General features: G+C 32.8%; 1 protein-coding gene across 4 annotated transcripts in view; it reads left to right on the top strand.

Moving 5' to 3' along the window:
• The window catches only part of LOC127736414 (multiple epidermal growth factor-like domains protein 6), a 133,487-nt gene that overhangs the window by 34,209 nt on the left and 86,166 nt on the right, over positions 1 to 13,112 (top strand). For all 4 annotated transcript variants that reach the window (XM_052246956.1, XM_052246957.1, XM_052246959.1 and 1 more), the window contains exons 2-3: positions 2,270 to 2,407; positions 10,479 to 10,585. In XM_052246956.1, the coding sequence (XP_052102916.1) occupies positions 2,270 to 2,407; positions 10,479 to 10,585 (245 nt within the window). The remainder of the gene's footprint in view (positions 1 to 2,269; positions 2,408 to 10,478; positions 10,586 to 13,112) is intronic.

Genomic DNA, 13,112 nt, shown 5'->3' with positions numbered 1-13,112 from the left:
TCTAGACCATGTACTGTCGTCTGGAAGTCAAGAAGTCAGTCTGACGATTTTTAAACGTAATGATGATCTTGCAGCTATCATGTCGTAACAAAAATACCCGACTCATATCAATATAACCATTAGGGGTGGTTTTTTTTTCATTGTCCTTTTCAAACACCATTTCGCTGTCCTTTTTTCTAACTTTTACAACACTTCGCTGTCTTCTTTTTTTTTAAATTTTTGCAACACTTCGCTGTCGTTTTTTTCTCTAAATTTTGCAATACTTCGCTTTTTTTTATTTTAAATGTTTGCAATACTTCGCTGTACGTACTTTTCCCTAATTTTTGAAACACTTCGCTGTCGTTTTTTTATTTTATTTATTAACTTTTACAAGTTAGTGTCTTTATAAAACATATGTATTATGTCAGTACTTATCAATTTAGATTCGTATTTTTAAACAAATCAGATAAATCCATGTACTGTCGTCTGGAAGTCAAGTTGTCAGTCTGGCGTTTTTTTAAAACGTAACGATGATCTTGCAGCTATCACGTTGTAAAAAAAAAATACCTGAATCATGCATTTCTGTCAATATAGCCATTAGGGTTTTTTTTTCATTGTCCTTTGCCATCACCGCTTTGTTGTCGTTTCTTTCAAATTTTTTGAACATGACCTCTTGATAAGACTACAACAATATTCATCGTTTGTATTTGATATTAGCTTTTGTTTTAACTACTAGTAAATGCCTTCAACAGCAACATGTATAGCGCTGAATAACATTTTAAATTTATGGAAAGATGTAAAATTGTTGAAAAAAAGATTTAGAATATATGATATAGACTCTTTCATATCAATTTCTAACAGGATTTGGCAACAAAGTATACGGGAAAAATTTGCCCTACCTCGTTTTCAGGGTTTTTTATATATCTTTTTGAAGATACTATTACTTGTCTTTGCCACCTGGAAAAATACGACATGCTGTTGCATTTTAGAATTCCAAAGTTCACTCAATGATCTGTGATCAAAAGAGTTTTATTAAACATTAAAAAACAATATTTAAAAATGTTATGAAATAAATAAATGGCAATGTAGCCGCATTGTTTTTACTATTTCGTTGGATTTATTGCATGTTTCCATTTTTACGATTAAAAGATTTTTAGTTGAAAATTTATAACGCCATTCATAACGTTTTATTTGTCATACTCATATATATAATTGTAGAAAACCCTTTTGCTTGGACAAAATTAGACATTCATTAGTCCAATCCAACTAATGTGTGACTGAAACGGTATTATTCGAACTTTAAATTTCGCAGTCCGTAGTAAAACGATTTTTCAAATTTGATTTGTTAATCAAAAATATGTATATTGCACATTAAAATAAGAAGAGTTTTTTCTTATTAATTTTAATTATTTATTTTTAAGGGCTCTATAATAAACTTATTTCGTCAAAAGTAAAACGAAAGAGCGTAAAAAATTATAGGACTTTATCAAAATGCATTCAGCGTAAACAACTGCCTGATTTACATTATTTAAACTGTAATTACACAAAATATATATTGCAAAACAGGTCTAATGCATTTAATATACACGATGGGAAGGCCAATAACAATTATATTCAAAACCGGATTTATGCTCATATCAAATACACAATTTGTTAATATCGTTATAAATTACCAACAAAGATTAATAAATTTGATCACTATCTTTTCATTACTATGAAAATGTACTTCTAAAATGCATGTACCTGTGACATAAAGTTACACAAAGTAGTTTTTATTAAATCGTATATATCATCTTTTAAATTAGTAAACTTTAAGAACTGTTTATTTTATTTCAAAAATAAACAAATAAACTATTGCAACAATGAGAGGTTAGCTTGGAAGAATATTGTCTGTTAGTGAAATCGGATGCCACAAGTGGAGCAGGATCTGCCTACCCTTCTTGAGCAACTGTTGCTCACTCTCAAGTGTTTTGTCTAGTGTTTTGTCTAGTGTTGTGTGTCTTATTGTCGGTTTCCTTTTGACTAATTTGTTTTCTTTTTTTTTCGACTTTTTACTGTCCACTTTGTACCGGTAGTTTCTACTCCTATTCTCCATTTTGATGGTCCGAAATGGATTACAGTTACAACTTTCACTCTAATGGAAAAATAGATCAAATGACAGATTCGTCTATCCAACTTTGTCATATTTAAAAGATATATCTCCGTGATTTTCAGGTTTAAAGAAATGTCTCGCAACTTTGTACTTTGCCGAAGATTTATATGCCTCTCAAATGCATTTTTGTTTTTACAGGCCAAACGTGTGTCCTTATCAAGATGTACAAATGATATTAGTCCGAGTTCCATGTGTTCAAAGGTATACGAGAATGGTTAAAGTATGGAAACCAAATTGCGGAGGTACAAAAAAGTGGTGCATAGGTCATGAACGAAGGTAAGTTAACCTTTGATGTAGCTCCTAACGTTTCAGTGTATTTACACATCACTAACGTTCAAATGTTAAGGTTTGAGGGTTCCAAATGAAGGTAAATCTTGAAAAGCACTTCAGACGCACGAAATTTACAAAATGTTTATTTCATTTTTAACATTTTTTTATATTTGGAAGCCAAAATTTTCCATGAATATATTATATTCGGAAGTCAATGTATTACAATGACAAGACAACAAAAATTCAAGATTATTTATTGCGATCAGGAAAGGCTGCATACAAAGCTGTGTATCAGACATCATTGACACGCTCGCTGAGTTACATTGTTCACATCAATAAAAACATAGCAATAATTTCTGAATTTACAGAAGTTTTGGAACCATAAGTCGATCCTGTTCTGTGATAGATACATTTAAACAATTCCATGGTAAACGAATTAAATATAACTATGCAATTCAAGATATTGATGTTGAAATACTTTTACTCCGAAAAATACGCTTGTCCATTTCTTAAAGAAGATTTATAAGAAACGCATAAATGGAAAATAAAACTTATATGACACCGATATTGCAAATGAAAAGCCAACACTAATGCACCAAGAAGAAAAATAAGTGAAAGTATATTTTAAAAGACTAAAAGTGCAAGGAGTTCCAAAGTATCTGATGTTCGGAATAAGCTGTGAATCTTGTTAAAAGAACAATTAAAATGTTCTGTCAGTATCATGTTTTTGTTTATGACTTTGTATCCGACGCTGTTTGTTACGTTTTAAAGACGGCAAATAGCTTACGATTGCGTTTCCTAGCATGACACGTCAAGAAGAAACAAAGAACTTGAGAAATAAAGCAACATTTTTACTGCTTGAATATATGTCTTTATTGATGTTTTATCGTTTACTTAGAAATCAGAACAAAGATTCATATAGAAGACCATAGCGTGAGCTGTTTCATATTTCAAAAGTATGCAGTATTTTATTGACAAAGTTCGCGTGAGACTTCACTTTCGTTAAATAATCCTTCAATTCCAGTGCCTTAAATACCAAATAATTTAATAATTATTAGAAACCGTAATAAAAGAAAATTGACAAAACACATCTGCTATTTCCGATCCGTATTACATTTACATGTAACCGTCATTTGTAACGGATTAATTGATTGGTTCTAAATCAAGTGCAGTCCCTTATGTTACTTATTCATTAATTGACTGTTCGATACAAAAAAAGCCGCTTACGTTCATCGATGTCCAATAATTGTACCTTCTGAACTAACGAAATGAGACATGCAATTAAGTCTAGGAACACGCGGACATTAAAGAACTAACCAGCGTTTCATAATTATCTGTATTTCCACTGATATTTTTCCATTGTATTCCAGACTTTGCAATCCTTTCAAGATAGAATAATTGGATAAGTTATACATTGAAACTTCTGAAAGACAGATCATGAGATTGTTTTATTTATGAAGAGAGGTCATTAGGTTGGGCATTATAAAAACTTTATCCAATTAAGATATGTAACAAAGTTATAGGCAACCTGATTCAAAACCAAATGATAACATAGAAATAGAACATTCTACAAATAAAAATTCTTTATAAGTCGACTAAGATTCCATATAATAAAATAAGGAACTAAAACAAAACTAGGTAGAATGATATAGCTATATTATTCAATGTTCCTGACAATGTCATGACAACCCTTGCGTAAAAATGTCAAGGAACATGAAAAAGCCTACAAAAATGAACTCAAGTTCCCATCAGAGTTGCCAAACTCCTTGAGACATATTTTATGGGTCACTTCTTGTGACTAACATCTTGTCATTATTGATATACTGGAATGAAATTTACATGACATTATCAGCGTAACCTCTAATTAACTACAACACTGCTATGTCAAGTAATTTGTCTTCTCTCTGCTTTCATGTGCGACATTCCATCAGCAGTTTTCTAAACAAGACTTGTAAGGAACTTTGTGTCATAGAAGCTATGATGACACAATAATTTGTGTCTGTAGGACACCATGCCCCGTTTGTACTATCATTTTCTTGATCAGTGAACCGCAAAATCAGGGTCAAAAACCTTAATTTGGCATCCAAAAGGTTTACATCAAATTAAAATCAAGTTGATGTGACCAACAACTTCCGGATAAACTACTTGAACTAAGGCCACACCAATTTGATTAATAGTTCTTTGGATTTTCCCGCTCCTGTTTTGGAGAAATTGACTTTTCAATAAAAAAAAATAATTACCGCTTCCGCCAATTTTTGGGCCGCATGCCGCTCCAAAATTAGTTTATCCTTGACATTTTTTTTTCTCTTAGACATTTCTCGTGCATATATTGTTCCGAGCGATTCAAACGCACGTGTGATAAATCGATTTGTAAATAAAAGGTCAAAAATCGGGATGCCAACATGAAGTTGTGTCAGATCATTGCCGAGGACACGTAGTTATTAAACACACAGTTATTTGAAATGCATTTCGTTTTAACTGTTCTAGGAGACAAAAATAAAAAATCTTTCGTTAGATGACCACGATCACATCAGTACTTGTTAGAACCATTGTCATCCCCGATCATTGTTTCAACAGACATAGTCCGAGATTGTTTGCCAGACAATATGGGGGGCTGTTGCGGGGGCTGTTGTCCCACGGCCCCAGCTTGTCTGGCAAAACAGCCGTTGGACGTCAGAGTAATCTCGGACTACAACAGACATAGATATCTAGAGCTATCTGTCTTGGATGAAATCAATATTAAATTCACATGAATTTTTGAAAAATGACAGATTTATCTTATTTTAATGAAAACTCCATATCCCCTTGTTAGTCTAGCTATTGACATGCAATCAGAACTCTTTTGTAAGGGAAAATTTAAGAGTTCCAAAATTCGAGACCAAAGTGGTGGTATTGGGATTGGCATGCTAATAATAATTAGGGATGTGTTATTGGTGCAACCACTTCCAGTTTGAAATACATTAATTGCAGGTTTCAGGGGCAAAAGGAAAAAGTATTTTGCTAAGTCAGAATAATGCATGTGAATGTGGTTAAATGTATTTTATGGGAATAGACATAGGAAGATGTGGTATGAGTGCCAATGAGACAACTCTCCATTCAAGTAACAATTTATAAAAGTAAACCATTATAGGTCAAGGTACGGCCTTCAACACGGAGCCTTGGCTCACACCGAACAGCAAGCTATAAAGGGCCCCAAAAATACTAGTGTAAAACCATTCAAACGGGAAAACCAGCGGTATAATCTATATAAAAACGAGAAACGAGAAACACGTATGAACTAAATAAACAGACTACAACTACTGTACATCAGATTCCTGACTTAGGACAGGTGCAAACATTTGCAGCGGGATTAAATGTTTTAATACATTGAGATCTGCATGCATAGCAATATAATTATCTTACTCAGGATGTTGTTGAAATATTCACCTCACTCATTATGTTGATCCTATTATTGATAAATAGTTCCAACTGGATGTCAAGCAGCCAATAAACAATCATTACCATATAATGAAAACAACTATATCAAAAGATATTTAATATTTTTCATGGGCATTTTTTGGGAATACATACACGTATTTTAATTGTATTCAAAACATTTCATTTACCTATAAACTAACATAATTCCTTCAAACAAACGAAAATGGTACGGACGGACAGACGCACGGAAAGGGTAACATTTAATGCCCGCGTCGCCTACGACGGGGGCATAAAAACCGGAATTTGCCAGATAAGTTAAATTGTGCACACTATAATGAACATGTGTACTAAGTTTCAAGTTGATGTGACCACAACTTAAGGATGTTTACTACTCTTGTTTTTAAAATTTTGTCAGATATTCAGAATCCTCTGGTTCTACCCATGTATTGCCATTAACATTTTTTGCCCACTAAGCCCTACTTTTCTTTTCATAATCTTATTACATATAGTTTCAAATGCCATATTTGAAAATCCTATAAAATCCTTGTTATTTTTTCATAGCTTTTGAAAGAAAAAAGCTGCCAATGTTAACTGTATGAAAAATCTAGAGAGAATCATTTCCCGCCAAATTTTCAATGGCTTATATCTCAAAAACAAGCACACGGACCCATCATTTTTTTTATTTTTTAGTTCCATTATTCATATACAATCAATTTATAACATTATTCTAAAAAGCTTGTTATTTTTAATCAGAGTAGCAAACATCCTTAAGAGTAAACCACCTTCAGCAAAAACTTTCACTCGAAACGGGACGGACGGACGGACAAGCAGATCAGAAAACATAATGCTTGCTTATTATCGTAGGTCGGGCATAAACATACCCGAAAATGGCATATATTCTGAAATACTGATACTGTGCCGATTTGTCTTTTATACCTCTATTTTCAAGAAGGGGTCGGATGTTGGTGGTTGGGGCGGTCTGTTTGAACTGTTCGATATTTTGGTAATTCCCTTTATCTTTTTTATGTATATTATTCAGTGTTTCCGAATGTTTCGTACGTTAATCATATGAGTTCGAGTGTATATTAAAATTTGGAAAGCCAAAATATATAACGTCCACAACAATGAAATCCAAAAGGACTGGAACAGACGAATCGCCCAACTTTATTCAGGTCAACCTTGCCTTATGACGAATCAATTTTATTTTAAGACGAATTACATTATTTATAAACTGAAAACACAGTAAGTTATCTCGGGGATGATATTCATGTCTATAAGATAATATACTCATTTTGTTTGCAGTTTTAGCAGTTTTTAATTGAAGTTTAAAACTCCAGATTTCTCGAGTACTTAACGATGAATTTTTAAAAATAATTAATAAAAAATAATGGTCTCTTGATGGGTCGGTGACCTACCATAACGAGGTGTCATGTTCTTGTCAGTAATAAACATAACATCGAATTACCAAACTTACCAATTACATTATCTTGAAAGTGTCACATAATGTATAAATGGAAAACAATAAATGAAAATTACAAATGACAGTAATTAAATATAAGTAACGTTTGTGTGAGGTATTCAGTTATAAAGAAAATAGTACTGACAGGCAAAAGGACTAACCAGTCTTAAAGGTAAAAATCAGTCGTAATGTCAAAACACTTTAGTGAGGTCAGTTCGATTGGATGCGACGGAGGAGTCGTAGAATTATCCGATGAAAAGACAGTAAGCGCCAAAGTAAAAAAGACGAGAAGACAAAACTATTAACAGAAAACTAAAGATAGACCCCCCCCCCCCCCCCCCAAAAAAAAATAGAACCCCAAAAATTACAAACAAACTTTCATTGTGAACACGACTCGTTATTATGTTGCGCTTGCTTGTTCAAAAATACATAAGTGTGCAAATATATACATGTATGGTAACTATGCTATTGGAATCAAATTTAATCGTAGGTGTGTCTTTAAATCATTCATGTATTTCACTAAAGCTGTCAGTTTGTCATACGGTTGTCTATTCTTTTGATAACCATATGGTGACCTAAATTCCCCATAGATTTAGATGTCGGTTCTGGGGAACTTGTGTTATTGGGTTCCTTTTTCATGTAAATAAATCCAATTCAATTCAATAAATTATTTGCCATTAAACACATGAAGCAGGCTTGTGACAATAAATTAAATATGATAATATGATATAACTATAAACTAACATGATGAAAAAGGTTTCTTAGTTTCTTGTCCACAGCTTAAAATATAGCGTTAACATATAATATACTTTTCATCTCACGCAACAACCAAATCTGAACCAGTGGCTCCAGGATTTTCTACAAAACACGTTGCCTGAACAGGCTAGCTCCGGATTAAAAAATTAGAAAAAAAATGTCTTAAAAAATTACAAGTATTTGGCTTCCGAAACTTTAAGTATAAACCGTTTCTGGTGTAGGTTATACCAGGAAACGAAGTGTGCATTCAGTTGCTTACGTATATAATTTCAATGTTATATGTTAAGTCTTATTTCATTTGCCAGTGTCATGACAACCAAAAAGTTTATACATGTATAAACCCGCTTCGTGACACGATTATCAATTCCTACACAGTCGAAATAGTTATGTAAGTGTTCATAAAAATGTTTTGTTAGTCCTTCGGACTTGATTCAGCTTGTGAGTGAGAAGGCCTAGTGTACTCCTCCAAGACAACATGAATTACTATAATAATGTGTATATCAAACTATCATTTCGTGATATGCCTTTTTATGTCCTGTATCTATTATAGACTTTCAACCAACAACTTTTATAGATATAAAATATTTAAATCTTTTCGAAAGCCTATCATTTGAGCGCATATTGTGAGAGAAATACGGGTAATACGGGCTTTTAAAACTATTAAATATAAAACCTCGTAACAGTAAACAAAATGAAACATTAAATATACAAGTAATTGAGAGAAAATCGTGTTAGTGTAAATAATAATTAGTTACACAAGTTTTTGTTGGGTGGTCTATGTCGAAATTTACAGTGAAAACTTTTGGATCATAGGACAACTTTGAACATCAAAAACTTAAAATAATTTGATTAATAAATACAAATGTCTACCGGAAGTTTTGCTTAGTATTACCACAATTAAGATACGCTTAGCTCCGGATGTCCTTTGATGCAAACTTAAACAAAAACGTGTAACAGTTGCAGAAGTTTATCTTTTTTTTTTGTCAAAACTTTATAGCGCTGGGTTACATTTAGATTTTATGAAGAAATGAAGTTCTTCTAAGTATATATATTATTCGATTCCATCAAGTCTCATTTTATACTTGGGGAGGGGAAGGGATCGTAAAAAAGAAAAAAAAAATATAAGGGTGAATTTATGGTTGAATTGGTAACGTCGATCTTTGAAACTTACTTAAGTCCTAATTATACCCCCCCCCCCCCCCCAAAAAAAAAACTCTTTAAGTAGTACACATTTCAGTAAAACTTACAATTAAATTTTATTGTAATAAGAGTCGCGCAGGCCCCATATATGCAATTACGCAACGTTTTTTTATGTACATGTAGTTAATATTCAAACCCATCAATTAAAATCCCGATTCAAATAAATTTACCCGTACTACAATTTATTCACATGCGTATAATTGTCAATAGGATCGCGGTTAAATAAATCAAGACGGCGCTATAAGCATTAAAATAAATGAGTTCTATTGACTTCTCTATTAATTATTTACAAAACTTCCTTATTTCATTTATTTTTAACTTATTAACAAATTAGCCTTTGAGTCTGTCGATAAACAAGCTGCAGCTTAAATCTAGTTACTACGTCGACATTATGCCATTCCGTTCAATTTAGTTTCGGAGAAAAAAACAAATCTATAAATAAGAGCTCATGTCTTTTTTTTTTTAAATTTGAGTGAAGTTAAAATATCTACAAACCATGGCTGATATGCATAAAACCTCTTAAGTTAAGATATCCAATCGTGGTACTTATTTATCGTAGGACATGTAGAAAAATCCGTCCGTTCGGAACAAATCTTAACTTAGTAGTTTTATGTATATCAGCCCAGACAGGAAAAAAACCCACACACTGTAGTAAAACGCATCCTTTTTAAATATCCTAGAGCTAATTTGTGAGGGTAAGATGTGTCGATCTTTTTCGCTTTCCTTTAGTTTACTGTCATTAAGAAACACTTTTACAAGAGGCAAGACATACTGTCTTGTTAATGTGTTGTTTTTCGTCCACATCTCTTTGATATAATTGTGTTGATAGTTAATAATCTTGACGGGGCCTTTCGTAGCTTATGCCATGCACATCCTTTGGTCTCTAGTAATAGTTGCTTCATTGGCAATAATACCACATCTCCTTATTTTCATATTGGAGCATCTTAATATTAACAGTTTAAAAATTAGAATACATGAAAAAGTTCAGCTTTGTCTAAGGCTTTGTTTCAACCTAGGTTAAGTACAATTTATATCATTTGATTCTGATGGGATGGTATTCTCGGGGACTAATAATTCACAAGCAGCGACACCAACCGAGTGATTACCACTATAATCATGTGATACCGATTGTACTTTTACAATTATTTTTTTTTTTAAATATAATACAATTCAACTTTTTATGTCCTAATTTAAAAAACTTTTATGCCAAAAGCATTTGTGATAATTCTAGAATTTTTTTTTCAGAACCCATTACTACAAGACAACGAGACAACGATACCAACACCAGTACGTCACACGGTATAAATGTTGTCATGGCTGGCAGGAAGTCAATGGTCTTGGTTGCATGTTTCGTAAGTACGATATGAAATATAATGGTACACTTTTGTTATCCCGGTTGCTTTTGTAGCTTACTCTATGTTGTGAGTTTTGGTCATGGTTCCCTGCCATACGATGACCTCTCTTTGTTTACACCCTTGCCCTTTGGTCATTTGAGGGATAATTGTATGACGAGCCGTTGTTAACATCCTTGTCCTTTGGTCACTTGAAAGATAATTGTATGACGAGCCGTTGTTGACATCCTTGTCCTTTGGTCACTTGAAAGATAATTGTATGACGAGCTGTTGTTGACTTCCTTGTCCTTTGGTCACTTGAAGGATAATTGTATGACGAACCGTTGTTGACATTCTTGTCCTTTGGTCACTTGAAAGATAATTGTATGACGAGCCGTTGTTGACATCCTTGTCCTTTGGTCACTTGAAAGATAATTGTATGACGAGCCGTTGTTGACTTCCTTGTCCTTTGGTCACTTGAAAGATAATTGTATGACGAGCCATTGTTGACTTCCTTGTCCTTTGGTCACTTGAAGGATAATTGTATGACGAGCCGTTGTTGACATCCTTGTCCTTTGGTCACTTGAAGGATAATTGTATGACGAGACGGTGTTGACATCATTGACCTTTGGTCATTTGAAGGATACTTGTCTCATTTACAATTTGGCCTCATTATTTTATTTTTCCGCAATCAACCTATAGAAGAAAATTCTATCTCAGCATAGTCCGTGTATAGATTAAAATTTTGAGCGAACATTTGACTTTTATGACGTAAGCATGTCTATTTCATGAGCCTCTAACAGTAAATTCGTCGCTTCTATAAGAAAGTTCATTGCAACAGTAACTTTCCCGGTACTCTGTTTAAAAGCTGTAGTTTTAAGACCATGTTGTTACATGTATTTCAAGTCGTTTACGTTAATAGCCTTGGCTTGTCTGAGAGAAAAGATGTTTCAGGATTTTAATTTGCCTCTAATTATTTCTGTTGTTTGAATAATGCATGTCTTTTTATACCATACATTCAGATATGTAAATACTTCCTCTCTCGTCTACCGTTTATTTTTTGTTTAACGTACATTCTTTACAGATAAAAGATAAGAATCCTTTAAATCAAAGTTTACATAACTAGATATCTCCACAGTCTATAATACTAAGCCGGTTTGAACATTATACTGATCAATATGCATATTTGAAAAATAAAATTCAAAGAATTATAAACTGATATCGATCTCAAATTAATGATTTCTTTTTATGAAAGTTTGTGTGAGTCTTGATATCTTTGAAACTTTGAAATGAGATAATCAGAAACTGCTGTGTTTTTAGTTCTTCAAAACTCGCATAACTGCAGTCTATGTTTGAACAGTCTAAGGAACAGTTGTCCAATATTGCATTCATTTGAATTTAGTCTATTTATCAGTTTTGCTCAGTCTTTAGTTTTCTGTACTGTTGTTTGCCGTTTCCTCGTTTTTCGTTTTTTCAAATGGTATATTGTCGATTTGTTTTCGATGAGTTTGAATATCCCTTTGGTATCTTTCGCCCCTCTCTTAGAGTGTAAACTAAATATGAAATGCATGTCCGCCTTCGCGATATTGCATGTAAATAAAAGGGGCGCATTGCATTTGCGCCAATTTTTTAACGAAATCCAATCTTTCATTTGCTCCACAAGGTTATATTTCATTTGCGCAAAAAAAAATTAAATAAAAGCAATATTTGCGCCGTTTTACAGGTAATATACTTGTGCATATATAACTTTATATAGAAATACTATTCATTGCTATATCGTGAATCACAACTCAGAATCAGAGTTCGAAAAGCGTCGACATTACTGAAAGACCATCAAGGTTAAACTGAAAGTACCTGTATTAACCTGTATTATAGGCGCACATGATTTTTTTTTTTATTTTTGGCTCAAATGAAATATTGTTAGTGGCGCAAATGAAAGATTTTTTTGGCGCAAATGAAAGATTTTTTTTGGCGCAAATGAAATGCCAATTGGCGCAAAAGCAAAGCACATCAATTATTTTTTTTTATCACAGATGTACAGGTGAAATTTCATAAAATATATGAAGTTTTACTTCTAATTATGAAATTGATATGTTACTAATAAAAAAACTATGTATAATTTTCAGGATTCGCTTTTGAAACACAACACGATTGCTACGAAGGTGTAAGATTATCGTAATTATGAAATTGGACACTTTTAAATGAGTAAACTTATAATACTTTGCAGGGCGTTTGTGCAGAGTTCAAAGATCAATTAGGATCTATTTTCAAAAATCATTTAAGAAAATAGCCAATGAATCAGGGCTGATATGCATAAAACCACTTAAGTTAAGATATCCAATCGTAGTACTAATTTATCGTAGGCCATGTAGAAAAATCCGTCCGTTCGGAACAAATCTTAACTTAAGTAGTTTTATGCATATCAGCCCAGGCTTTTGTTTTCTCTTTTGAACTGTATAAAATTCTGTCATTCTTGGTCTTTTACAATACGGTATATGAATTTTGCTAATCAGTATTGAAGGCCGTACTGTGACCTATTGGTCTCTGG

The sequence above is a fragment of the Mytilus californianus genome, unplaced genomic scaffold (assembly GCF_021869535.1).
Source record: "Mytilus californianus isolate M0D057914Y unplaced genomic scaffold, xbMytCali1.0.p SCAF_30, whole genome shotgun sequence".
NCBI classification, from domain to species: domain Eukaryota; kingdom Metazoa; phylum Mollusca; class Bivalvia; order Mytilida; family Mytilidae; genus Mytilus; species Mytilus californianus.
The sequence above is the reverse complement of the archived record's forward strand: the minus strand, read 5'-3'. Positions and strand labels throughout refer to the sequence as shown.